Below are 27,582 nucleotides of genomic sequence, written 5' to 3'. Positions count from 1 at the left end.
GTGAATTTACTAAGTTCTATGGTGCAAACTCTCTGCCTTCAGTTTTACTCAGAGGCAACTAACTCTTTCAGCAAGCAGACTGCCTTACCTCCAGGGTTACCATAGGGAAAAATAACTGTGTGATAGTCTCTTCCCTCTGTTAGATTCTATCCAGCCACCCCTGGACCACAGGACTGTAGTGATCTTGCATTTCTCTTTCTTTTCCCCCTCAGCCCCCAGCTCCAGCCTTATTGACCCCACTAAGCACTGGATTGAATAAGGAATTTTCTTATTCCTTATAAGGAATTATTCTTATAAGGAGGGGGGCAAATTCCCAAGATGCCAGACCTCCTAATGAGGTTCCCCAGGGGGGCAGGCCAGCACTCACCACTCCCCTTTCTCATCCAGTCCATCTCCACCTGGTCACAGGTATGGATTACAGAGCTGATGGCAGGGCCCTGGCCTGCCTCCCTGCTCACACAGTTCTTATCCTCTGAAGCCACCATCTTTATTTGCTGTACTGCTTTGAAGTTCTCGTTTCTCTGGGGCAGAGTCCCAGGCTCTAGACCCCTAGCAGCAGGGAATGAATGCATGAATGAGATTCAGGCTTCTCATCTCAAACCTGTGTGGTTTCTTCCCATTACTGTCCCCAAATCTCCAAGCGCTCAGGATTTTAGGAGACTGAAATGTCTTTTATGCTCTCTATTCACGTAACAGAGTTGTGTTTAGTTTTTACAGCCTCTGATACGGTCACATCACCGGAATGACTTTAGGAGCCTTATGACAAATGGATGAGGGCCTTGGAATAAATGGAACACTAATCTTTACCTTTTTGCTCCTCCTGTCCTCCTTCCTCCCCGTTCTACTCCCCAGTCAAATAACCAGACTGGAATTGATAATGCACCCGTCCCCTGGTGGGGAGACCTCTGACCAGGTGAGTATTCTGCTTTCCAGGAAGCTGCTCTGTGACCCCCAGTTGCCTCCCACAAGACCACGCCAGAGAGCCAGGCGCAAGATGAACCAGCACACCGTCCGCTCAAGGTACACCAGCCCGTCCGACTGAACCCCGAGAGCCCGAAAATGTCTGCGTGCAGTGACTTTGTGGAGCACATCTGGAAGCCCGGGTCCTGCAAGAACTGCTTCTGCCTGCGGAGCGACCACCAGCTGGCGCCTGGCCACCCCCAGCCAAGAGCAGGCAGCCTGCCCCCTCCACCGCGCCTGCCCCCCAGGCCTGAGAACTGCCGCCTGGAAGATGAAGGTGTGAACAGCTCGCCCTACTCCAAGCCCACCATCGCTGTGAAGCCCACCATGATGAGCTCCGAGGCCTCTGATGTGTGGACAGAGGCCAACATGAACACTGACGTCTCACAGGTGAGGCTGACTAATACCGCTGGTATTTTTACAGGGGCTGTTCTTGTCGTAACACTTGGTGACTGCAGGTAGCCAGGGAGCACTGTTAGAGCGAGACTCCTGCAGGATGGCGTCCCGTCAGCCTGCCCCAAGACTGCTCCATCCTCCCTGCCGCCCTCCTTTCTATCTGCCCCTTTAGGCTAAGAACCAGTAATCCAGTCCCTCAAAGTTTATTTGGAGACTGTATTAATTATTTATTTGGATAAATATAAGGACACATAACATGAAGCTTTTTTTAAAAAAGTGTTTACAATTCTTCAATCGATAATTTTAAATATATACATAAGTAGCAATAATTGCATAACGAATCCCGTGCATCCACCCTTCAGCATGAGCGTCAGCAGTCATCAACCCATGACCAATCTTGTTTCAGCTCTGCCCCCACCCCATCCTCCCTTCCTTGTGATTTTAAAGCAAACCCCAGATATCGCATCATTTCAGTACATCTTTAAAAAATAAAGCCTTTATAAAAATACAACCACAATGCCATTATCACACTTAAAAATATTAGCAGTAATTCCTTGATATCATCCAATTCCCAGCCAGTGTTCATATTTTCAGTTTCGAAGCTTGGGTTTTACCAGCTTTGAGCTAGGGTCACTAAAAACAGTACATCCCTAGAGATTAGACCATTCTGCTCATCCCACAGGTAACCCTCACAAAGATAAAATTATGTAGAGGGCACGTAGAGCCTGCTGCCTCTAGACATGTCTAGGAAGCTCTCCGTCTAGGACATATTCGGAGAACTGCTTGCCACCTGTTTGACCTCTTTGCCTGTTCTAGTTTTCCTAAACCATCGTGGTGAGTGGCTCAGGAGGGGTGTGTGAGTTTATGTGAAATCAGAGGTTGGTTTTAAATCAGGGGGAGCTTAATTGAAGAGAGACATTTCCTGTGGTTGCGCTGAGCTCCATTCCCCTCAGGGCAGCTCCATTTCCCCTCAGCTGGCTCCATCCATTCACCAGGCCATTCTCCCTACCTTCACCCTTCACAGACGTGAGCCAGGGACTCTTTAAGTTCTGAATCATCTTGGAAAGGAGCCAGTTGCAGGCCCTACTTTGAGGCTGCTTCTGTAAGTGGGGATGGGGGAGCTTTTAGAAAGGAAGGAGGAGGGGACAGTGACTTCAGTGATGGGAATGACCAGTCCACTGTCTGTCTCATAGCTCAACTAGTCCAGCCACTTATGCAGGCTCAGCCGGAGGTCACTGCCTGTAACTGGGAGCAGGAACAGCTCTTTGGCATGGCCCAGAGAGAAGAAATGTATAATAAATAAGGAAGCCGGGACCCAGCTCAGAAACCACCGCTCACCTCCTGCCCCCTGCCCCCACGCCACCCACCCAAGGAGTTTTAAAAAGCCTTGTAGCTTTGGCTCCTTCAGGAATGCATTGTGACATAGTTATCAAAAGACTAACGAACTCAAAGCAAAAGTTAAACAAAACCCAAAACTCTATTTTCAAAACCCATTAGAGAACTTATCTCATCCGGCAGTTTCGAGGGAGAAGGCAAAATGTTCTTTTTTTAGCGCTTTTTTTCCCCTGCCTCACAGACTTAAGCCAAAAGAATTACAGACCATGGGTGGGAAGTGCAGCTCAGCATCTGGCCAGACCAATGGCTCGGGTGCCCTGGCAGTGAAGAGAAGGCAGTGGGGAGATCAGACGGTAGGCGTGCTGCAGAGCGTCCTCAGAGCAGCACAGAAGACAGTCTGCAATGCCACGGCCCTTCCCTCTCACTTTTTCTCTCTTCCTTTTTTCTCTGACAAGTTCTAACATAAGTCTTTTAACCTTGGGGCTGTGTAGGTCATCTGGAGACGAACCCCTGGCAAGCTCCCCCTCCCGAAGCAGGAAGATGTGCCGATAGTTTACCTGGGCAACTTCCGTGGCCTCCAGAAACCTGCTGGGACCCCTGCCTCCACAGATGGCCACTCTCGATGCCCTCCTGCGTATGCCATGGTCGGCCTGCATGGCCGAGAGGCCCGGGGGGATCGGAGCACTGCCTTCCACCCGGTCAGTTTCCCTGATGAGAAGCTTGGGCAAGAAGATAAACCCACGTTTCCCTACCAAGAGCTGACCTCCACTCAGGAGAGCTTCCGCCAGAAACTGGCTGCCTTTGCGGGGATGACATCTGGCTGTCACAAAGGCCCTGGGCCCTACCCCTCTCCACAGCCCCTGCGGGAGTCCCTGCCCTCGGAGGATGACAGCGATCAGAGATGCTCACCCTCAGGGGACAGTGAAGGGGGAGAATACTGCTCCATCCTGGACTGTTGCCCTGGGAGCCCTATTGCCAAGGATGCCTCACAGGCTGAGGGTTCCCGGCACAGACATGGTGGAGGGGACTGCTCGCCATCGTGTTGGGAGCAGAGATCCTGTGTGGGGCTGGCTGAAGAGGAGAAGCGAGTTTTGAGCTTCCCGAAGGAGTGCTGTGGCCAGGGCCCGACAGAGAACCCGCCCCGCCTGGGCCCCAAGAAACCGTCCATTCCCTCAGAGGCCACCAGTTCTCCGGATGGCCTCTCCTGTGGGAGTGCCAGCAGCGGCACCAGCAGCCCCTTCGCCCCCCATCTCGAGAGCGATTACTGCTCCCTCATGAAGGAAGCTGTGCCTGGGAAGCAGCAGGACTCTGGCTGCCATGTGGTGACCTCTAACAGGTGCCTTGGGCCAACTGGGGAGCCCCAGCCCCCAGCCCACCCCAGGGAAGCTGTACAGCCTGAACCCATCTATGCTGAGAGCACCAAGAGGAAGAAGGTTCCAAGGCCTTCTAGGCCACAGGCCAAGGCAGAACAGGTGGCAGCTGCTCAGGGGCAGGGCCAGGTACAGACAGCTAACACCTGGGCTCAGAAAACAGCATCTGGCTGGGGCCGGGACCGGGAAGGCCCAGATGTGGCCCCCCACGTGGCAGATATGGCCCCCCAGGTGGCGGCCACCATCACAGTCATGGCAGCGCACCCAGAAGAGGACCACCGGACGATCTACCTGAGCAGCCCTGACTCCGCAGTGGGGGTGCAGTGGCCACGCGGGCCTGTGAGCCAGGACTCTGAGGCAGGCGAAGAGGAGACTTCAGCTGGCCAGAGGCTGAGCTCCAGGGAAAGCCACCGTCACGCTGCAAGTGAGAACACACCCAAGGGGAGGCCTGCCATTCCCCCCAAGCTGTCCAAGAGTAGCCCCGGAGGGTCCCCGGTGTCACCATCTCCCTCCCCACTGTCTGACCTCAGCGAGGGTAGCTCTGGTGGCGGCGTTGGGCCCCAGCCTTCCTCCAGGGGCCCCGCTGACCCCGCTTCTTCCTGCCGGGCCAATGGTATCCCCACTAGTGACTCCATCAGGTGCCCCCCGCCTGCCGCCACCACCTCAGCCTTGGACCAGAGGCGATCCCGGTACCAGACTGGGGCCTGGAGTCGACAGTGCCGGATAGAGGAAGAAGAGGAGCTGGAACAGGACTTGAATCAAAGGGGAAGAGAGATGGAAAATGGCACCACGGACCCCTCCAACTCCTCCACCTGGCACCGTCTGCACCCCACAGACAGCTCCTCTGAGCAGAACAGCAAAGCCGGGACTGGGATGAGCAAATCGGCCTCTTTTGCCTTTGAGTTCCCCAAGGACAGAAGTGGGATGGAGGCATTCTCGCCTCCTCCGCCGCCTCCAAAGTCGAGGTGAGTACTATTGTCTGTGTGTGACTCGGGGCTCATCTAGCAGGACAGAGGGCTCTTCCAGAAACCTTTGTCTTTGCCTCCTTTACCAAATGGCTTCAGAGGCAGGCTCAGAGTCCTGACCTCCGGGCACCACCCTCTGCCCAAAGGCTCTCTTGAGCCTGTATGTAAATTTCTGAGAGTTGTTCATGTTTGTAGTCAGCAAACAAACCTCCAAGGGATGCCTTGCTTGGGATTGGTTATTTGCAAGGAATCTTTCCAAGAAGCACTGCCAAGCTGTTGCTCTTTCCTGGTGCTCATAATTTTATAATTTGGTGCTCTTTTTCTCTTCATCTCTCTGAAGTATCTTCAGCAGCCTTTTTCAAGGAATCCCTGAAATTCTCCATTTAAACATGCAACAGAAGGCCTAAGGAGGCTCTGCTACAGAATTTGGAGGGGCGAAGAGATGGGGAGAAAAATGGACCATGCCACATGTGTGCTCCAGAAACTGTTACCACGATGGCAATTAGGCCTTGGGGCCAAAAGCAGAATAGTAGGAGGCTCTGCACGTGGTTCGTAACCCTGAGATGTATATTTTTAAAGAAAAAAAAAGTAGTTTCGTTTCAGCTGCTGAAACGAAAAACACACAGCTTTTGCCACTGCTTCATTGGTAGCTCCTGCTAGTTTAAAGTGCCTTTCAAAGGCTCAAGAAAAAATAAATGCCCTTTTTAAGGTATTGAGTTGTGCAAGGAATTTAAATTCTGGAAAAAAAATTTCTCTCTATTAGAGAAAAAAACCGATTGCTATCAGGGAAAGGAGAAACCTGCTGTTTTTCAAAAAATGACAGCCTTCCTGAACAGACTTTCTCTCGTCGTGTCATTTGCGGTGGTTCTGTTTTGGCTCTTATGCCTCCAGGTTGATGTCAGAAGCAGGGAATTGACCGCAGAGAGAAACAGCTGTGACAGCTTACTTTGAACATCAAGGCCTCTCAGGCTGTGATGCGTTCTAACATAGGCTTTTTCCATGACCACGACTTTGTTCTGGTATTGCACTGGCCGCCTACCGTGCAGAGTAGACACCCTCCAGATCCTCAGGTGCCTGCAGACTCTCTTTGGCTACAGTTTTAACACCCTGAATGAATGAAGCGTTCAGCAGCTAAGAAAAGTTCCCATTTATATGGCGCTTACTATGGGCAGGGCACGGATCCGAGAGAGTTAGACACATTAATTCGTTTGCTCCTCAGAACAGCCCTTGGAGGTAGGAATTACCACCACCAATTTACAGATGACAAAACAGAGATAGAGCTGAAGTCATCTGCCAAGGTTACACAGCCATACCCAGCAGTCTGGCTCCAAAGCCTCTGCTAAACATATAGGGCACATCCGTGGGCATAGGGCATGAGAGTAATGTGGGCATGGCTCTGTCTGCCTCAGACCTGGGTAGGTTAGTGAGAAGCACAGCCTCTGGCATCAGAAAATCAAGTTCATGTTGCATCCGTCTCACCTGCAGGCTGAGTGATCTTGAGCAAGCCACTTGCCATGACTGAGCCTCCAGGTTACTCTTCTCTCAAATGAAATGGTGATAGCAATATTTTTATAACACCATGTTGTTGAAAGCCTCACATGAAAGGAACAGAATCCAATGCAGAGGTTAGTTATTATGTAGGCAAAAGCCACCCCGAGCTGTTGATTGTGGCCGTGACACCCACACCCTGTAGGAACAGGCCTGGCCCAATCCCAGGAACACCACCTGAGCCCTGGAGAAGGAACCAAAACTTTCTTGCTTAAGAATCACAGAGCTTGGAGAAACCCCAGTCGCCATAGCAACATGACTCAGGTAGGGTTTTATTAGCATCTGGGTGGAAATCATAGTTTATTGCCCAGTTTGTTATGATAAAATCATTGGGTCATATACAGCTCAAACCAGGTGGGAATCTCAGAGGTTCTGGGTTCCAGCTCTTAAAAAAAAAAGTTCTTATTTTCAAGACTTTTGGGAGAAAAATCTAGGAAATAAAATTAACTAGCTTAAGGGAACACAGAAAAAAGAAAAGAGCATCTGGTACTATTTAAAATAAATCAAACTAGTATATATTTTCATTTGGGGAAGATTTTTCAAGCATTACAGGCGTTATGTCTTGAATCATCTCATTTCCTGGGTGAAGAGATAAAAGAGCATAAAAGGCTTGGGACCATAAGCTAACTTTTAATTCTGGAACTCAGTAATTACTGAATTCCTCTGAAGAGGGTGTCAGGGACCCACAGTCTTCAAACTTCGCAGCTCAGGTGATGGCAAATCAGAGCATTAATGAGAATGTAGCCCACGGTTGATCCAATACCAATTCTAGTGCCATACTGGTAACTATAGCAGGCTGATGTCAGTTTCTAAGATGGAAAAATGTTGGAAGGTCTTTGAGCGACATACAAGATTAACCTAATGTCTTCACATGGGCCATCTGTTAAATGGGTCCTGTTTCTAAGGATCAGCCTCACCTGCAAACGAAGGTAACGGATCTCATGATGTGTAGTGTGTACATGCAAAACTCTGGAGAAAGGGGTCATTTCATGCATTACAGTGTGACTTTTTGCTTACACTTAGATCCATCTGCTTTCTAGGGCCATTATGGAAGAACAGAGAATGATTTTCTGGTTTGCCTATGGTCCTGTTTTATGAAACTGACTGTAGATGTTGAGAGTGAGTTGGCTTTCCATGTGGTCTTATTTTGAATGTTTGGCAGTAGCTTATCTGTCTAAGAGATTGTCCGCTGTAAACTCCCATCGGGGTTCCTGAGAAACCTCTTGCTGTAATGCCATGTAGGACAAAGGCTCTAGATGCTCATTTCATGTGCTGAAAGCCCTTTAGAGGTGTTTAAGCGGGTGCCCACCCCTCCTACTGGGCAGGTAAGGCAGAGTCTGGGTCCTTCCTTACTGCCTGTTGCCAAGGCAACCTCCTGCTCACACAAGCTCACACCTATTTAGACTGATGGACCCCACAGAGTCTCTGGGTCACCCCTGCCCCAATTTAGGGCAGAGTTTGAAGGTGAAGATAGACAAGCACTGCTGCTTAAGAAACTAAAAACTAGGGCCGGCCTGGTGGCGCAAGCGGTTAAGTGCGCGTGCTCCGCTGCGGCGGCTCGGAGTTCACCGGTTCGGATCCCAGGCGCGCACCGATGCACCGCTTGTCAAACCGTGCTGTGGTGGCATCCTATATAAAGTGGAGGAGGATGGGCATGGATGTTAGCCCAGGGCCAGTCTTCTCAGCAAAAAGAAGAGGATTGGCAGATGTTAGCTCAGGGCCGATCTTCCTCACACACACAAAAAAACCTAAAAACTGCAGGAAGGAAGTGTGGACTTCTTAGTTTAATGTCACGTTCAAGACTTAAGGTGGTTTAAGGAGAGCAGCAGTGCCTGGGGAAATAATTAAGATGCAAAAGAATCAAATTTATTTCTGCCTTTTATTTCCTCACAGATGCAAAGCTGGTTTTAAATGACTTATGGCTTTTGAGTGACAAGGTCAGTTGAGGGAGAATCATCAGATTAGCGCAGATAAGCATTTTGCAAAGAAACCCCAAATTAGGCTGATAGGCCTGAACTCAGAGGTGGAATTAGAGGACGGCAGGCGAAGAAGACATAAGACAGGTTTATATGGTTTTAGTCGCCAAACGGTCTGGCCCCAGGTGAGACTAATCGAAAGAAAGAAAAGTTTCTCCAAGAAAGTGAGAGAGGTTTTAAAGTTATCACTCATGCTAATTGTAATTTTAACCCCCTACTTAAATAAGTTCCTCCCCTCCTCTGCGGGGATCCTGGGGAGCAGAGACTGAGTCTGTCACTGGGCTTTGCTCATTCTCAATTCCCTTTGCCCCCTCCCTCCCACCTTGCTTCTCAGGAGACAGGTGGTAACAGTGTCATAGAAGGAGCACTTTTCTGTCCACAAAAGTGGCCACTTTGCTAACCAGAGGAATCGAGACAACTACATTGTGTGGTCTCTCTGTAACGTGGTCTCTCGGCATGAGCCCCGCGGAGGGGAGCAGAATGAACAAGACGGGCATTTGTCTCCAGGCTCCATATCCAATCTGATGAAAGCTCCAGATGCTTTATTGAGGCACTTTCTGCTGTAGTGGATTATGGTGGGATGGCAGCAATTTACTGGAAAATCCCATAGTCGTGGTGTGTAATGGGCTTTTCCGTGTGGCGTTTTGAAAATCACAGTTTGTATTAGAAAGCACTATATTTGCTTCAAGAATCTTCTCTGACTATATTTAGCCTTTTTGACAAAACTGAAATAAGTAAGCTGAAGGTCAAGTAAGTGGAGGGGAGAACGAATACTGGGCATACTTCAGGGGAAGAAATTGCCCCACACATTTACATATAGAGTTTGGCAAACAGAACAAAGCACATGTATCAACAATACAAGTTTATATTCTGCTCCCTGCCAGGGCAAATTAATAGCTGGCCTCCTCCCATGAGTTTGTGGCTAGAACCTGAAAACACTGGACATCTAATGATGCAGGGAGAATTAAAACTGATTCCTAGCTTCCTATTTTGTAATTGAAAAAAAATCCCTGAGTTGAACAATAGTATATATAAAATACATAGGACATTCTCTCCATTTTTGAAAATGTACATCCATGGCTAAGGCTAGGGATTGGAGAGTCTTTATTTAATTCATCAGATATCTACTAATTGCTTATTTTATTAGGCTCTGTGCAAGGTGCTAAGAAGCCAGTGACTGGGGTTCTGCTTCTCAAGGCCCCTGAGGGTTTGGTTGGTATAAATGAAACCAGCAGATGTGCAGTATGACAACCAAATCACCCGTGCTTTGATTCCCTTTGATGAGACTATTATCATAGCATCTGGAATCTCACCGCATTGGGTGCTCTGTTCAGTAATGCAAAGGTAAGCTCAGGGTGCCCAGGGATAGTGGAAGAACAGCCTTTCCTTTAACTGTCTTTTGACCTGATCCAAGATCAAGCTTAGTACAGGCATATAAACCATTTATAAAATAAAGTAAAGAGGCCAGATGCACCTTGAAGGTAAAGAGCATGCTTAGCCATCTGTAATCCCATAATATCCTGTTTGGTGCCTGGCACGTAACAGATGCTCAAGAAATATTTGTCAAATAAACGTTGTAGGCAGAGACCATACCTTGTTTATTTCAGTTTTTCCAAAACCACCTAACCGTGCTTTGCACATCAAGAAATGTTGAGGCCAGCCCCGTGGCGTAGTGGTTAAGTTTGGCACGCTCCACTTTGGCAGCCCGGGTTTGCGGGTTCAGATCTGGGGTGCGGACCTATACCACTCATCAAGTCATGCTATGGCAGAGACCCACATATAAAATAGAGGAAGATGGGCACAGATGTTAGCTCAGGGGCACTCTTCCTCAGCAAAAAGAGGGAATTTGGCAACAAGTGTTAGCTCAGGGCCAATTTTCCTCACCAAAAAAGTAAATAAATAAAAGAAATGTTGAAGAAAGGAACAAGTAGCTTTGAATACTTGTATCAAAGTATCTTTCTGAAACCCAGGTCTCTGGGTTGCCCCAGTGATCTGTTCATGCCTCTGTTTCAGTGGTTAACACAGTGTGTCTTGCAGTACATTAAATTGGGTCCATGTTTGTATCTCCTCAAGAAATTGTAAACTCCTGGGAGTACAGGGACCATTTTTCTTTGACTTTCCCATAGGATACCTCAGCACAGTGCCTGGTACATAGTAGGTATTCAATAAAGGATTGTTGAATTAGGAAAAGAAAAAAGGCTGGAGTGAATTACAGATCTCGGCCTGAGATTTCACTGGACACCCCATTGTAATTCTGTGGCTAGCCTTGCTCAGAGGCACATTGTCGCCTTGAGTTAAAGAAGCTGAGGTTAATAATTATTAATGCTTCAAGGTGGGCAAACACCATGTGGGCATAACGCATCCTCTCACAGATTAATTACTCTCCAAAGATTGTACATTTCACTTCTGCAACTGGGATCTTACTCTGCTTTTTTTTTTTTTTTTTTAAAGCTGAGCAGGTGTGTGGAGCCAGCCCTCCCTTGCCGCAAGAATGTTTCTTTCAGGTAGTAATCAACTAAGGACTTTTTTTCCCCATCAGTGAGTTGCAAGGAATTCTAGGGTGTGGTTTCACTTCTCTGAGAATAGATTTTCCATGCTCTCTGGGGCCGGTTGCAAACACAAGCCTGGGCCCTATGATCAAGCCCCCTCTGTCCATCAAGTGATCAGAGGGACTTTGTTCCTAGAATGGCCAGCCTACTTTTGGGGTGTGGAACTCATCAGTTGGTGAGAAATTTTCTCTATACTTGGTGCAAGTAATTTGTTGTTGTTGTTTTGGGATCATGAATGTGCTCATGAAAGGACTTGTATTTCCTTCTAGCAGGGTTGATAGACCAACTACGAAGAACACTCAGCGTCCCTTTCTGCAGCTGATAACTTTCAGTTTAAGATCAGAGTCTTCATCCTCTGTGCTGGAATCACTTATTATTTCTTTCTGCTGAATTTTGGGCAGATCCCTAAAAATGTTGAGTGTTAAGGGTGTTCATGCTGTTCCCATATAACTCTGTAAACGTTCCTGCTTCTGTTAGCCTTTGTCTGGTGCACTGGAGGACTTATTCTCTGGGCTTCTCTAACAAGAAGTCATATAAACAACTGTTCCTCATTGGGGGAGAAGAGGAACTTCCAGATTAAAGGCTACTTTAGAAAAATCCTTCCCTTTTTACTCAAATATTCTACTCTCCAGTTAATTTTAGTATCTACCACTATCAAATGATCCCCCTGACTTCCTGGTAGTTGGTTTTTAGTCATTTCATGCCCACTAATGCATGTGCTATAAAAATGTTCCCAAAGTCTAAAACCTAGGCAAATAACTGGTGGTGTTACCACTGTATGTTCCTGAGTTGTAGAAAACCCTTCAGAATGGCTCCTGCTCCTCAGGAGCTCTATACGGCAGTCAAAATGAATGAAAATACAAAACTACACTAGATAAATACAAGAATAGTTGAGATAAATCGAAATATTAATAAGTAATATGACCTTGAAGATCAGGAATAAAGGGCAGAAGAGTCTTTAGAATTTTAAAATCAGTCATAGTGGGGATATCACTTAAAATAATTCTTATTAGTATGTGCAGATCAAAAGGAAGAATTTGTGATCTCATATTCTTGAATGATGAGGGCATTTAGATTGCATCCTCCACACCACTTCCAATCAATTAGAGTAGCAGTCTGGAGGTCCACATGGAAAACAGTGAGGCTATGTGCCCACCCTTCAGGAAAGCAAGTTATGCAAGGAGGGACTGCAGACACTCGTGCCAGCTATTTGTCAGTCCAGCTTTAAAATCTAAAGTTTACCATCTATAATGCAAAATCATTGATGGTCAAGAACTGTTCCTCATCTTAATTTAAGAATCTAAGTGTTCCCATACCTGGGAGGGTATCTGTGATCTTTCCAGCCCAGGCGGCCCTAAGCTACGTGTTTGGCAGAAGATGGCCATCCTCTTTCATTACAACCTCAAATTTCAGACTGTCATGCCAGAATGTTTTGTTTCCTCTTAATGAGTGATTATAAATATTTCATAAGTTGTAAAGAGTGATTATGAATATTTCATAAATTTTTGGAGCTCTGTATTTTAGTAAATAACAGTTACCATTAAGTCAATTATCCATTATTTAAAGTATTGTTTCTCTTTATAGAACTTAAATTTACTCTTTCAGTCCTTAAATCGTGTTAAACAATGTATGTTCACTTAGTCTCACCCTCTTTGGTGTGTAGCTCTGATTATCCATGCCCCTGTTTGGAGGGTGAAGGAGTAGGGGCAGGAGGTATGTCAGAATCTTTCAGAGGGATAGTTTGAAAATGGAAATTAAATATTATTAAATAAAGTATGTCTCCCTAGGGGAAAGTAAAAGAAAACCGGGGCAGGAATATTCTCTGATCTGTTATACTTACTTGGTGACCTCCCTTCAAATCTCTCAAAATGTCTTCTCTACATTCATGTCCTCTCCAAAACTTGAAACAGGGACATTTTCTGTACACTGAATCCTAAATCCAGCCCCTTGATCTTACTTCTTATCCTACTTTCAATCCTTGTCCGTGCTTCCTGTAAAAGCAGAGAAAGATAATGAAAAAGATTCTTCTTATAGTTCAGAGTCTGAGACTTTCTTGATCTTGACAGTCATTTAATCACTGAATACTGAGGACTTGGTGTAAGTGGAGCTAATATGAATTAGCCAATAAAATTAAGTATAAGAATACACTATGCCCCCACAATCTTCATTCCTAAGTATATGCCTCAGAGAAACACACACACAAGTCAATAAGGGAATGTATACAATGAAGATCATTACAACATTGTTCATAGTAGCAGGTAGTTGGAGCAAACCCAGATATTCATCTCCAGGGAAATAGAAACGTCAAATGTAGTGAGTATGAAATGAAATACTTAATAGCAGTCAGAAGCTATGGACTAGATGTATATGTAGAAACAAATGGACCTTAAAGTGGTTATTGAGTGAAATAGCTAAGAAACAGAACAAGATCTGTAACACACTGTAATTAATATAAATTTTAAAAGCACAAAGTAACAGTATATCTTCTTTAAAGATAAATCCAAAGATATATATATCTCCAAGGAAATACAGTGTGGGTACCTGGAAGTGGGAGATTGGGAAAGTAGAGAATTAGAGTAGAGATGGGATGAAGAGAAAGACTAAAATAATGCAGATCAATGGGAAAGTGTATCATTAATTGAGGCATATGATTCTCTCACCTCTCTACACTTGAAGTAAATACGAACACGAAGAGAGACTGTGAACGATGGTAGATAAAGAGAGGACTTACTTGAGAGAGGTAAGGATGGTGATAAGAATATCAAGAAAAGTGATGAAGTTTGGAATAGCTGCTTTGGAGAATGAGAGGTCACGTGCAATGATTGCCAGGGAGCCCCAAGAGCTAGATGAAGTCAGGAAGCATGAATTAATTGTGGTTCCAGTCTGCATGGTGGTGTACTTTCCTAGAGAAGCACTGGGCTTCTCAGTGCAAGAGTGAAGACAGAAGACGTTTGGATTTACCTAGTGTGATATTGTAATTTATAAAAAATATATATTTGGTCTGCGTCCATTTCTGGCACAGAGCTCCTAAAACCCTGGGAATTTCCTAAGTGCTGAGAGCCATAAATGTGTCTTTTATTATGTTAATGAGGTGACTTTTGGATCCCTCCTAAGGATGGAGCTGGTTGCCAGGGAAACCAACCATGTGATTAGAGGGTTGGAACTTTCAGTCCCATGACGTCCTGGAGAGGAGAGAGGGACTGGAGGTTGACTCAATCTCCAGTGGCCAATGATTAAAATTATTTAATCAATCATGACTATGTAATGAAGGCTCCGTTAAAACCCAAAAGGATGGAGTTTGGAGAGCTTCCAGGTTGGCGAACATGTGGAGATGTGGGCAGAGAGAGCATGGAGGCTGCACGCTCCTTCCCACATACCTTGCCCTACGCATCTGTTCCATCTGGCTGTTCCTGAGTTATATCCTTTTAAGTAAAATGTTCCTCTGAGTTCTGTGAGCTGCTCTAGAAGATTAATCGAACCAAAGGAGGGGGTCTTTGGAACCTCCAATCTGTAGCTGGTCAGTCAGAAGCACAGGTGACAACCTGGACTTGCAATTGGCATCTGCAACAGAGGGCAGGGGACTGTGGGACTGAGCTCTTAACCTTTGGGATCTGATGTTATCTCCAGGTAGATAGCGTCAGAATTGAGTTGAATTGTAGGACACCCAGCTTGTGTCCAAGAATCCGTGGTGTTAGGAGCTTCCCCCACCCGGACATTGAAATTGGGTGACCAAAACCCTTACCTAGGGTGGGGAGGTTTTGGCTAAGTCTGAGGACAGGGAGATGGAGCTGTTGAGGAGCACATAAGAGAGTGCTGAAACACTGGCCTGGGAGTGGGAGGCGAACCTCATCCTTACTGAGCAACAGGCTAGACCAGAGCGGGGAGTGGAGAAGTAAATCATCCTGGTAGCTTTGTTACAAATAGCCTGAATCTCCTGAGCCAGGAGGGTAGGAATGAAGTCTAATATAAATACATACAGATTTCTTAAGCCAAATAGTTGGGCTCAGAAGCTGTGTCAACAAAGTGGATTTGAAATATTCGCTGAATCAAGCGAAGGAGAGAGAGAGAATTCTGAAAGCAGGGTTGCCAAAACCAGTAGTTTAGAAACAAAAAGATTCTGGTCAGGCACAGATCATCTTGGTGGATGGATTCCAGCAGGAATAGGTCAGGACTAGAACAGCAGCACTTCCTAAGTTGGTGAGTAACAACTTGCTACTGTTTTGGTTTAGTCAATCTCCAGAGTCCTCTTTGTGCCGGAGGCTGGGGAGGTGGTGTGAAGGGGGAAGGAATCATGGGAGGTTCTTTTTTTTTGTGGAGGGAACACAGGCTTATATAATAAAAGAGGTTCTTCTGTTTCTAAATTTTTGTATAATGGAGCTAAACAACCTGGCCAGCTGAGGAGTATGTCAGCTTGTGAACCAGGGACTACACTATAAAATACCCAGCTCTTGAGACATAGATTAAAACCGTGGTCTGGTTGATGGACAAATCAACTCTTCCTAGTTATTTTAGAATAAAGCATGTACTCAAAGCATCACTCTAGTGAATTTTCTTCTTTGAGTCTCTTTAAAGAACCATAATAAAAGTAGAGGTATCCAGAGAGAGTGAAATGTCTAGCTCATCTGCTGTCTTCTACTTCTATCCAGGTAGCAAAAAGAATTACTGGGTTTACTGGGGGCTGCTAAAGTCCTCTCTCTGTCTCTGTCTCTCTCTCCCTATCCATCCATCCATGCATCCATCCATCCACCCACCCATCCATCCATCCATCCACCCATCCATCCATCTTTCTATACAACTAGCACTTTCAATGTACCCGATGCTGTTTTTAGCGCTTATTAAATGTTAACTCATTGAATCTTCCTAACAGCCCCATGAGAGTAAGTATTATTGTTATCCTCATTTTATAGATGGGAAGCTCAAGCACAGAGAGATTAAGTGCCTTTTCCAAGGCACTCAGCCCCTAAGCAGTGGAGCCAGGACTTAAACCCAGGCAGCGAGTTGACGCCCCTAACCACCACATCACCGGCCTTCCTAGGTGACTCTAAAGTCCATCTGGGAAGTTATTCAAATGCTTGCATCACTGTTCTTTCTGAAGGCTCCTGAAGGTCTTCCCATACTACAGGCCAGCTGGTGGGAGGTGCCCTTCTGTGAATTGCACTTGCTGAGTCCTGACTTCCATTTGTTGTTCATCTCCTTTTCATCTTCTCTTCCCATCTGCCCCTTGTGTGAACAGATGTAAGAGCTTCTTCCTTGACTTTCCAGGCCAGGAGTTGGAGACTCATTGTTCTTAGGTGATTGTGTTGTAGATGAAAGTGTAGTGGACTGGGTGATGGGGTCATGAGTTCTTTAGCACTCGCTTACCTGCTCTCAACAGCTTGTCTCCCTGTCCTCAGCCTTAGCTGAAATCTCTCCATGCTAGGTAACCCCACACATCTGCCTTCCTCACTCCTGCACCAGGCAGCCCAGAGCTTCTTCAGGAAAGAACACAACCATGCAGACTGGGGCCACAAATAGAGGACTTTGAATTTCTGAAACCTGAAAGGTCATCTTTTAAAAATATTTGCATCTCTCAATGCCAAAGTATATCTGTATATAGTCAGGGCAAATGCCTGCAAATTTCCATATGACCAATTTAAGCATTTTTATCCTTGTCTAAAACTAACTAGTAACTTCAACATGTGTGTGTGTCTATCTTTAAAAATAAGTATGGCTTTATTCCTATTTTTAAATGGTTTCCACTGAATGCAAAGTGCATTCATCTTCAGGTGGAACCAAAGGGTTTTTCAGCTTGCAGAGCCCCAGTGGTCACTAGTGCATTAACTGCAAACGCAAATTAACAGGCCTGTACCATGGGGACCGTAGAGGTCATCTGACCAAAAATGAAACTGATTTCCTATCTTTATACATGCAAATAGATCAGTGGGGAAACAGGCCCCCAGAGCAGAACTAAGATACTGCTTCTTTCAGGTGGCACATAGACACTTGCAAAATAACCCCTTAGCATCTTCATCAAAGAACACCAAAGAAAAAAACAATAAAAACCTTTCCAGGTTAGTCATCTGCCTTGCTCCTCCCATCTCCTGGAAAAAAGAAAAATTTAAAAACTATGAGATGTGTGCAAATTCAGGATATTTGGGGACTGTTGTATTTTGTAGATATGAGAAAGATTCAGCTACTGAATGCAGCTTTCCTGAGGGTTGTTTGCTCAGTGTTCCTGCCTTTTGCAAGTTTTTCTGGGCAAGTGTAATTCTTTTCTTAAAGGAAACATTTATCCTCCCAGATGCCACCGAGTTATTGAAACTCAGGCAGATAAACTTAATCAAGAAGTATTTAATAATTACTCTGTGTTCCAGCGTGTCTTGACTATGACACAGCTCCTCAAACAGTTTATAATTTGGGGGTGGTAACAAGCCTATTTCACATGAAACAATTAGAATAATCTAACCAGGATTATGACCAAATGCTCAGTGATATGAATCAGACTCAGTTCAATGTGAGTTCCAGAGGGGACAGATCAGGCAGAGAAGACTGAAAATGGCTTGGGAGGAATTTGTAGGTAAGTGATACTGATGCTGAGGATGGAAAGGTTTGAAGGGAAGAGAGAATTGTTTCCTCTGCGCCAGGGTGGGGACAGAAATGCAGGGTGCTTTGGGGACAATGAGAGACTAACCCAATTGGAGCAAAGGACTTATGAGGGGAAGTAGTAGTATATTAACCAAAATGGTGATAATTTTTTTCCAAACAAGAAATCTAGGCGTGTGTTCTAATGTATGGACAGTGGGGGAAAATAGTTGAAATTGAGAGTGTCAAAGAAAATCTGGGGTGTGTGTCACCACAAAGGACCTGAGCTGATCCAATGTGGTGGCTGAGGTCAAGAATCCTTACAGGAGCTCTGTGTAAGACTCTTTAGGGTCGGCCATCATTATGAGAGCAGTATTTTAGAAAGATTTTGCGTCAGGATGCTCTACCTCAGGGCTGCAAACCTTTTCTGAAGATGTGTGTGAAGTATACAGAACCCTCTGGATACTTTTTTATAGGAGCTTGATAATATTTATCAACTGGATTGTAGGTTTGTTGAAGCAGGGATGGTGTCATTTTTACTCACTGTCGTATCCCCAACACCTAACACAGTGCTCAGCACAGAGTAGGCAGTCAATATTTGATGAAAACTTGGGAATGCTATTCAAAATAGACAGGATGGGGGATACACTGAAGGTAATATGGGCATACGATAAGTTAAAAACGGGGCTCTTATTCACAAAGCAACCTTGGCGTTTCAGGTTGAATCGCTTAATGATTTTGACTTTAGGATGTGGCCAAATAGTGGAGAATAAATGGAGTGAAACAATGTACTTGAGACTGTATTTGAATTGCTTCTAATGATGGAGCCCAACAAGACAATTGGAGATTGAAAGCTGCAGGTCACAGAGGCAGAGCCGTCCCTATTTTCCTGTGCTTTTGCAGGAAGTGCATTTTATAGAAAAGTCAGAGAGGAACTGAAGGGAAACGGGGAGCTCTGAGCTGGTGAAATCACAGCAGGCTGACAAGACACTCCTGGCTGCTGTAGCTGGCCCTTCATCCTCAGGGCTGCTCCACGGGACCCCCCAGTCAGTGACCCAGCCCATCACAGGGTTCTGGGAGGCCACGCTGATGAGGACGGCACCACCGGCCGGAGTCTAGGATGGTAAGAGGCTCTTCTTTCATTTAGGCATGACTTGCTTTATTTGCATCTAAAACCAACCTGTTTTCACTTCTCTTTGTAACCGAAAAAATGTATCTAGAATTATCTAATGTGTGCATGCCTTCAGAGCTACCTCAAAGGTCTTCTTCAGGCCCTCACTAAACCTAGCAGTGAATTTGACCAATCCAAAGACTTTGTGGCGTGAATGTGTACTAGGGTCGAGAGAGCCAGTCGAAAACTGCACGCTAGCGTTGAGTGTTCGTGTCCTCTGTTCCAGAGGGAAAAAGCTCTCAGCCAAAGAATCTATGTGAACTAAAAACAAAAGTCAGGGCAGTGAGAATGACAATTTCCCTCAGTGACACTTTCCCTTGTGCTGTCGTATGAGGATTCCAGCAGCCATGTGAAGTCAGAGATACAGTCTGCCACACACTGGGGCCCGGTGTCCGTTAAGGAATTTCGGACATTCTGAAAGCCTGGGGAGTATTTTTAGATGAGGCTTGTTCCTACAAATGAGGAAGTCTGGCAGATGGCTCTTCCGGCTGGATATTTGTTTCCAGCTTTCTACCAATACAGTATGGAGAAAACTTCTGGCAAGGTTTCTTTCTCTTAGGACAATGAGGGGAAAAGCCATTCTGAAAACACTGGGCAGCAGCTGCAGGGCTCAGCGTCTCTGAGGACACTGTGCCACTGGCCGTGTATTTCACCCTCGTCTCCTGTGACTGTGTCTAATCAACAAGGGGAGGCAGGAAAGGAAGTCTGAGCAAGCACAAGCCGTTTATCACAGTGCGTGAGCAGGGACATCTGTGCGGGCCGTGCTCGAGCTGCAGCTGATAAGAATGTTATTCACCACCCAAAGAGGAAAGACTAGAGCATGTGGTTTAGCCCATTCCAGCCACTTCCTTAAATTACATGACATCAGATTTCATCTTATAGATGGTTTGTACCGGTTTTATGAAAGACAAATCAAACTATCGTTAATGAGGGAAAAGTGCCTTCAAAAAAATAAGTATAGTCTCCCCATGCATTGTTGAGTGTGCTCAGACTGTCCTGTGGCCTTATGTCTGACGGAACAATCCATTAGGGCTCAGAAAAGTCACTTTTGGAATATTAAGCCTTTTCTAAGGATTTTTAAGAAATCTATTGTGCACACAGACCGAAGATACGAAAACAACTGGATTGTCAGTCTGTGCTCTCACAGCAAGCTTCCCGTTTCATTTTTAAATCTGATGAAGTTTTGCTCATTCCCTAATTAAAGTGACAGTTCTCTAAGAGTGCATATTACATGGGTTTCCAAGGTGGAAGGTTTTTGATGCAGTTAGTATGAAAGAGTCATCACTCCCAAGATTTTGCTATTAAGACAGAAGGTCACCCCTTTCCCTCCCCATACACCTGAGCATTCCAAATGCCTGTTGAGTTTTAGTTACCTGGAGGGAACATGGGCTACGTGAGCTTTTTTAGTAGAGAAACAGCTGTAATATCCTCAGAAGCCATGAGAACTCTACTTGTGGCTAGGATACTAAGATTTACCAAGGTCTGCTTTTGGAGACTCCCCAGTTCCCTACACACACACACACACATGCACACACGCGGTGGAAACCTTATCCTGCAATCACAGGAGTAGTCTGATTTTGTCTGCATTCATTTGGTGAGTCTTTAAATCTATAACTTCTCTTGCATAGTAACTAGATGCAGAAGAATTAATTCCCAAAGTCTCAGAAGAGTTCTTGGGTCTGAGAAGTAACTTTTTCCATCCACGAGGCTATTCTGTGGTGGAACCAACTCTCACGTGGGGCCTGGTGGAAATCCCGCTGGGTCATCCCTTGTGCTCTTTGCCTGTCGGAGGCTCAGCAATTAAGTCAAGAGGAGTGGCCCTGCCTGGGCTCCTTCAGGCTCTAGTGACCTTCTTTCCTTCTAGAAATGTTCAGTTTCAATTTATCAAATATTTCAAGCATACAGTGAAGTTCAAAGAATAATTTAACTGACTTTCCTGTGTCCCACTAAGATTTTTCGAGTATTAACATTTTGCCGTTTGTTTTAGATTTTTTTAAATAAAATATTACAGGTACAGTGGAAGACCCCTCCCTATCCAATTTCCATTTCAATTTCCCACTGCTACCCAAAGTAATTACCATCTTGAAGTTGATGAGTATTATTTCCATTTTACTACAAATATGTGATAGACAAAAAATATATAGCATTGTATGTGTTTTAAAAAGTGTGTAAATGGTATCACACTGTACTTGAGCCTTTTGCAAGCTACTTTTAATATTCACTATTTTAAGAATCATTTTTGTATTGGTACATTAAAATCAAGTTCATTTATTTTTGAGTATTCTATAGTATTCCATTGTAGGACTATACCACAATGTATCCATTCCTTTTTTGATGGACATTGGACTGTTTACAATTTTGTTTTTGCTGTTAGTGACACTATACAGCCTTGTCCACATATGAGAGTTTCTCTAGATCTGCACTGTACACTATGGTAGCCACTAGCTTAAAATGTGGCTAGTCTAAATTGCAATGTGCAATGTAAAATACACACCAGATTTTGAAGACTTAGAGTGAAAAAAAAGAATGTAAAATATTTCATTGATAATTTTTATATTCATTGCATGTTGAAATGACAGTATTTTGACATATTTTGTTAAATAACATATATTATTAAAATTAATTTTACCTATAATTTGGCTACTAAAAAATTTAAAATTATATATATGACTTGTAGTATATTTCTGTTGGACAAGGCTGTTCTAGATCAGGAGTCAGTAATCTACAGCATACAGGCCAGCCATCTGTGTCTGTAAATACAGTTTTATTGGAAAACATGCCCATTCATTTACACACAGTCTATGGCTGCTTTCCTGATGAGACAGCAGAGTTGAGTAGTTGCAACAGAGACTAAATGACCCATAAGCCTAAACTATTTACCATCTGGCCCTTTAAGGAAAAGTTTGTTGACCCCTCTTCTAGAGCAATGATGTTTAACCTTTTTTTAACCAGGACCCCCAAAAGAAATATATTTAATATTGTGATCCCACATGCACACACACACCTGAAACAAAAGTTTCACAAACCTTACTATTTATTTTCGTATTTTCTGATCTGTTCTGTTTTGTTAACGTAAACTAAACTGCTGGTCAGTAAACTACCATGACTCACTAAATTGACTTAGCCATTCATTCACTGCCGGTCATTTGAATATCATTGTTCAAGGATATATACCTAAAAATGGAGTAACTTCATTACCGGAATGTGCACAATCAATGTTACAAGATTCATCAAAGTGTCATCCAAAGTGTGTGTGTGTACAAATCTTCAATCCCACAAACAGTGCAAGAAAGTTTCCATTTTCCCTCATCTTTAACAGTATCTGACATTGCCAGACTGATCTGATAGGTGTGAAATGAAATCTTGTTGTTTTTTTTTTTTTGTGAGGAAGATCAGCCCTGAGCTAACCTCCATGCCAATCCTCCCCTTTTTGCTGAGGAAGACTGGCCTGAGCTAACATCCGTGCCTATCTTCCTCCACTTTATGTGGGATGCCACCACAGCATAGCCTGACAAGCGATACATCAGTGCGCACCCAGGATCCAAACCCGGGCCGCCAGCAGCAGAGCATGCGCACTTAACCGCTACGCCACAGGGCCAGCCCCGAAATCTTGTTTTTTTAATAATCTGATTTCTAGTAAGTTTGATCATCGTTTCTTGTGTTGAGTGATTTTTAATTTTTTTTCTTTTGTGAATTGCCTGCTCACATTCATTGGCCTTTTTTTAATGGGGTCATTTGTCTGTCTGTTGCATTCTTTTGATATTCTGGGTACCACTACTTGAACAGTTATGTAGATTGCAAATGTGTGAATTGCCCACTCCAAGGTTTGGATTTTTCACTTTCTTTATAGTGTTTTTTATCAGACAGAAGTTTTAAATTTTAAAGTAATCTAATTTATCTATCTTTTCCTTTATGTTCTTTTTGTGTGTGTGAGAAAGATTGGCCCTGAGCTACCATCTGTTGACAATCTTCCTCTATTTTGTATGTGGGACACTGCCACAGTGTGGCTTGATGAGCAGTGTGTAGGTCTCTGCCTGGGATCCAACCTACGAATCCCAGGCCGCCAAAGTGGAGTGCACAAACTTAACCACAATGCTACTAGGCCGGCCCCTCCATTTTTTTTTTTTTTTAATCTCATTTAAGAGATCCTTCCCTACCCCAAGATCATAAAGATTTTCTCTGATATTTTCTTCTAACAAATTTAAAATCTTGGCTTTTTTTTTTTCTGTTGAAAATTCATGTTTGTACATGGTGTGAGATACAGCTGTATCTTTTTTTTTGTCCTAGTCCTAGTGTAAATAGCTAGTGTGTGAGTATCATGAACTGACACGTCCATCCTTCCATCACTGGTGCAACACTGTCTTCGTCACATAGCAAGTTCCTATATACAGAGATCTGTTTATTGGATCTCTGTCCTCAAAACTTTGGCCCTAGATTTATCAGAAACAAATCTTTTCTGATCTCATGTATACTGCAACCAGGCCTAGATGGTTTTGCAGGCAAGTTTTAGCAATCTTCCAAGGAACACATAATCCCTATCTTATATAAACTACATAAGATAATTGAAAAAGAGAAAAAATTTCCCAATTCATTTTATGATTCTAATTTAACCTTTATACCAAAACCAGACAAGACCAGTACAAGAAAGAAAAATTATGGGCTAACGTCACATTTGAATGTAAATGTAAAAATCCTAAATTAAATATTAGAATAACTGAATCCAGCAATGTATAGTAAGGTAAGTTTATGCAAAGTGTGCAAGCATGAGTTAATTTAAGGAAAGTTATTAATGTAATTCATCACATCACAGAATAAAGAAGGAAAACTATGTGATTTTTTTATAGATGTGGAAAAAGCATTTGATAAAATCTAATAACTATATATGATTTTAAAAGATAAAATGTTGGGGCTGGCCTGGTGGTGTAGTGATTGGGTTCTCACGCTCCACTCTGTGGCCCAGGATTTGTAGGTTTGGATCCTGGGCACAGACCTATGCACCACTCATTAAGCCATGCTGTGACAGGCACCCACATATGAAATAGAGGAAGATTGGCACAGATGTTAACTCAATGACAATCTTCCTCAAGAAAAAAGAAGAGGATTGGCAACAGATGTTAGCTCAGGGCCAATCTTCATCACACACACAAAAAACATAAAATGTCTAGAAAACTTGGAATAGAAACACACTTCCTTAACCTGATAAAGAGCATCTACCAAAACTTATAGCAAATAAGCACTTTGCGTTGACACATCCCTCATACTGCTCTGGTACTGAGTTCTCTCTTTGTATCTGGCACCTGAGAATTTTTCTTTCTTTCAGTGCTTTGCTGTTACTTTAAATAATTGTTTGCATGAGTATGTGTGTGTATACTCGCACATGCACACATTTATGTATTTTTTAGTTAAAGCCATTATGGATGGATCTGATGAAGATAAAAATATCTTATGAAACTTTCTATGATTGTATTTTGCCAGACGGTAACATAAAGATACTCTACTGCCATAGCACTTCTAAGGATTTGATATTTCCAAGATCCCTACAATGACATGAAATATAAAGACTACTATTAGTTGTAACATTGCCGTCACTGTCACACTGACATTGAACAGCTTTAAAACATTTTTTAATGTGTTTCCAGGGGTTGGTGGTGGAGAGAGAGACATGTTTCCAGAGAGCACTTTCCATGGTAGCAAACAAACTTTCTCTAAACTTTTCTGTTACTGAACAAGGGATTCCACTGACCATGAAGACCAGTACAGGGCCTGGCAACGTTGCACACAAAGAACAATCGATGCATTCTTGACTATGAGGTCATATGCATTAAATAAGGCAATTCTGATGCCAAATCAATACTATATTGTAGATTTCCTACAGCAGATATTGAGATATAGATCTGCTGTAGTGGGAACAGAAATCTCATCAGGAAATAGCAGTTCAGACAAATCTGGGTTACCACCAACAGGGAAAGACCTGGATTGATTGTGGTCTGCCCCACTGCGTGGTGAAAATGTCAGGTTGGAGTGAATATTCATGGAGTCCTTGGAGAGGGGGAAGGAGAAATCAATAAACTAAACACTCTACCTAATAATGCAACCGTTTTCTCCAGGGCGAGTTCTTTTTTCTTGAATTTGGTAATCCTGTTCCTGATATGTTGGTAATGCTGTCTTAGAGATGCCACAAAAGATTTCATAGAAAGCCTAAGGGCAGATTTATTCCATAGTCCTTGAATAAGGGTTATGTTAACGTGGTTCTGGCTGAACATTGCACTAGAAGTCTGGCGAAAATTGAAATAAAGTTTTCCTTAATTCCAAGCAACAACCTAGACCCTTTGAAGCTATGTCAAGAGACTAAAAAAGAAATCCCACATTTTTAGTCCTAATTTGCAATTCACTTGTCCTGTGATCCTGCAAAAGCTACCCAATCTCTTTATATATACAGTGGCTTGTATGATAATGTTCAATTTTTCTTTGTAGAGATCTTACCCAGAATATAATAGATGACATAAATGTTTTGGCAGATGGGGTCAAAATATGAAGGCAATTCCTCCCAAATCATGTTTTGGCATTTGTCTAAATTTAATAGACTCACCTTTCCTAACCATACTATAGAAATCTCCTACCATGCACGTGCATGTTTCAGAAGAGCCCCTGTTCTCTCTTCCCAAAATCATTTTTTCAAAACTTGCTGGCATTGTTTAGACTTCAAGAGCATAGTAGGTTCGTGACCCGTTGGCCTGGTGTTTGAACAGAAACCAAATTAATTACTTTTATTGTTTGTTCCTACATTTTCCCAGGCACCTTTTAAAAATGAACAAGAGCAGCTCTGATTTGGAAAAAGTGAGCCAGGGCTCTGCAGAGAGCCTCAGCCCATCCTTCAGGGGCGTCCACGTCAGTTTCACCACGGGATCCACGGACAGCCTGGCCTCGGACTCCAGGACCTGCAGTGACGGAGGTAACAGACTTGACCTTGACGGGGAGACTTAGATTGTCCCAAGTCTGCAAGGCCAGGCCTGGGTTAATTGCCAGGATTTGGAAAGGCTGAGGTAGACCTACTGTCTTGGTCCTGCTTCCCCCATGAAGTAGATTCTACCAGGGAACAGTTGATGTTAATTCCCTACTGAATACATGACAAGGTGCCTCATCTCATGTTGCCGTCTCCAATTGTACACAATGCATCCACATGGCAGCAAGCTGGGAGGAGACAGAAGTTGAAAGCATATTGAAAGACTCCTGATTCCCTCGGTGATGAGCCATCTATGTACAGGTCTGCTCTGCATTTCTGTCCTCAGGATTAGTTCTCTGGGGATAGGGTACATGCCAACCACAAGTTTTCACACACAACCATCCTCCCATCTCTCAGTCTCTGTCTCTCTCTCCCTGTCATGCAAATGCATGCATACCCACGTGCACACACTTACTTGGACACAAAGCAGGTGTTTACTTAAATGTTTGTTGAATTAAAGCATTAGACCACCATCCATCCCACTTTCTGGATAAAGCTCTAAGGCATAATATGTGGCTATGTCCTAACTGGGTATGTTCCTAAAAAGGAAGTCTTGTTTTTCTGTAGATGTGATGAGTAGTATTAACCTCCCACCTTTTCAACATTCTCTCTGTGTGTGTCCTCTCCTGCATTTCTCATAGACTTGCTTTAGCATGTTAGGTTTCCACATGTGCCAACATGACTACCTGTCTCACTCTATGGAAGTATTTCTTCTCAGTAGGCAATTTTGAAGTAGAAGGTTCCATTGTAAATTTACTGTCACCAACATTTTTCTATCTAAAAGATGAGTACCGCTAAGACAAAAGCATAATTATAAGTCAGTCTGTGGTGTATTCTGATGGGAACCTTCTGATAGCTCTGACTTAAAAACAGGAATATCTTAGTCTTGATTCAGGTGGGATGTGGCAAAGAGTATTTTCTTTTTCTGCAGATTTTCCTGGGCTTCTGTCTTTTTCCTTTTCCCATCCAACTGTGCGAAAATTCCAGGAGGCAGATTATTCTACAGAGGACTGGGCTGGGCACGTGCACCATTAGTCCCTGAGCTGGTCAGCCCTGAGCTGCTCTCTTGGGGATGGTGACTAATTCTGATGGAGCAGTCTACAGTGGAGCCCTCTATTGGCCACCGGCCGGGCTGGTGTTGATGAGAACTGGACTTAATTGCCAGCTTAAAAGCACTTTGCTTCTCAGAACCAGCAAATCATGATGTTTGCTCTTAAGATCTAGCTAGGAAAATAAGATTAAAATGTATGACATGAGGGTGGATAGGCTAAGCTAGGAAATCGGGCTGCCGAGAACATGAATGCCTGTAAAGACTTCCAGAAGAGAAAGGAATCAATGAGGGCTGGTGGAGGGTTCAGAGAAGGCTTTGTGAGAAAATGGGACTTCAGCTCCTGTCTCAAGTGTAATTAGAATTGAGGAGGTAGAGGGAGAAGGAGAGGGTTTTACAGGTTAAGGAAACAATAAAAGCAGAGCAAAGACACAGGGTTAGCAGTGCACATTGGGAAAAGGGTAAGACCAGCCTTACTCACTTCAGTGGAGGCAGGTGAAGGGAAAATGGGACATGAGGTTGGTGGGAAGCTGGAGGATGGATTGTACAAAGCTCTCGTAACCAATTTGTGGAGTTCAGAAATAGGGAGCCACTGGAGTTTATGAGCACAATGGTGACACTTTTGAATTAAAATGAATACATTTTTGAATTAAAATGAATTAAAAGGAATGGTTATTCCTTTATCATGAGCTAGTTACTC

General features: G+C 44.0%; 1 protein-coding gene across 1 annotated transcript in view; it reads left to right on the top strand.

Moving 5' to 3' along the window:
- Positions 1 to 951: 951 nt before the first annotated feature.
- PRAG1 (PEAK1 related, kinase-activating pseudokinase 1) overlaps positions 952 to 27,582 on the top strand; it is a gene marked incomplete at its 5' end in the record, with an annotated part of 47,095 nt that continues 20,464 nt past the window's right edge. Inside the window, 3 exons of the mRNA XM_058524863.1 lie at positions 952 to 1,350; positions 3,183 to 5,026; positions 25,626 to 25,783. Of these exons, the coding sequence (XP_058380846.1) occupies positions 952 to 1,350; positions 3,183 to 5,026; positions 25,626 to 25,783 (2,401 nt within the window). The remainder of the gene's footprint in view (positions 1,351 to 3,182; positions 5,027 to 25,625; positions 25,784 to 27,582) is intronic.

This window comes from Diceros bicornis, chromosome 29 (assembly GCF_020826845.1).
Source record: "Diceros bicornis minor isolate mBicDic1 chromosome 29, mDicBic1.mat.cur, whole genome shotgun sequence".
Classification (NCBI taxonomy): domain Eukaryota; kingdom Metazoa; phylum Chordata; class Mammalia; order Perissodactyla; family Rhinocerotidae; genus Diceros; species Diceros bicornis.
The sequence above is the reverse complement of the archived record's forward strand: the minus strand, read 5'-3'. Positions and strand labels throughout refer to the sequence as shown.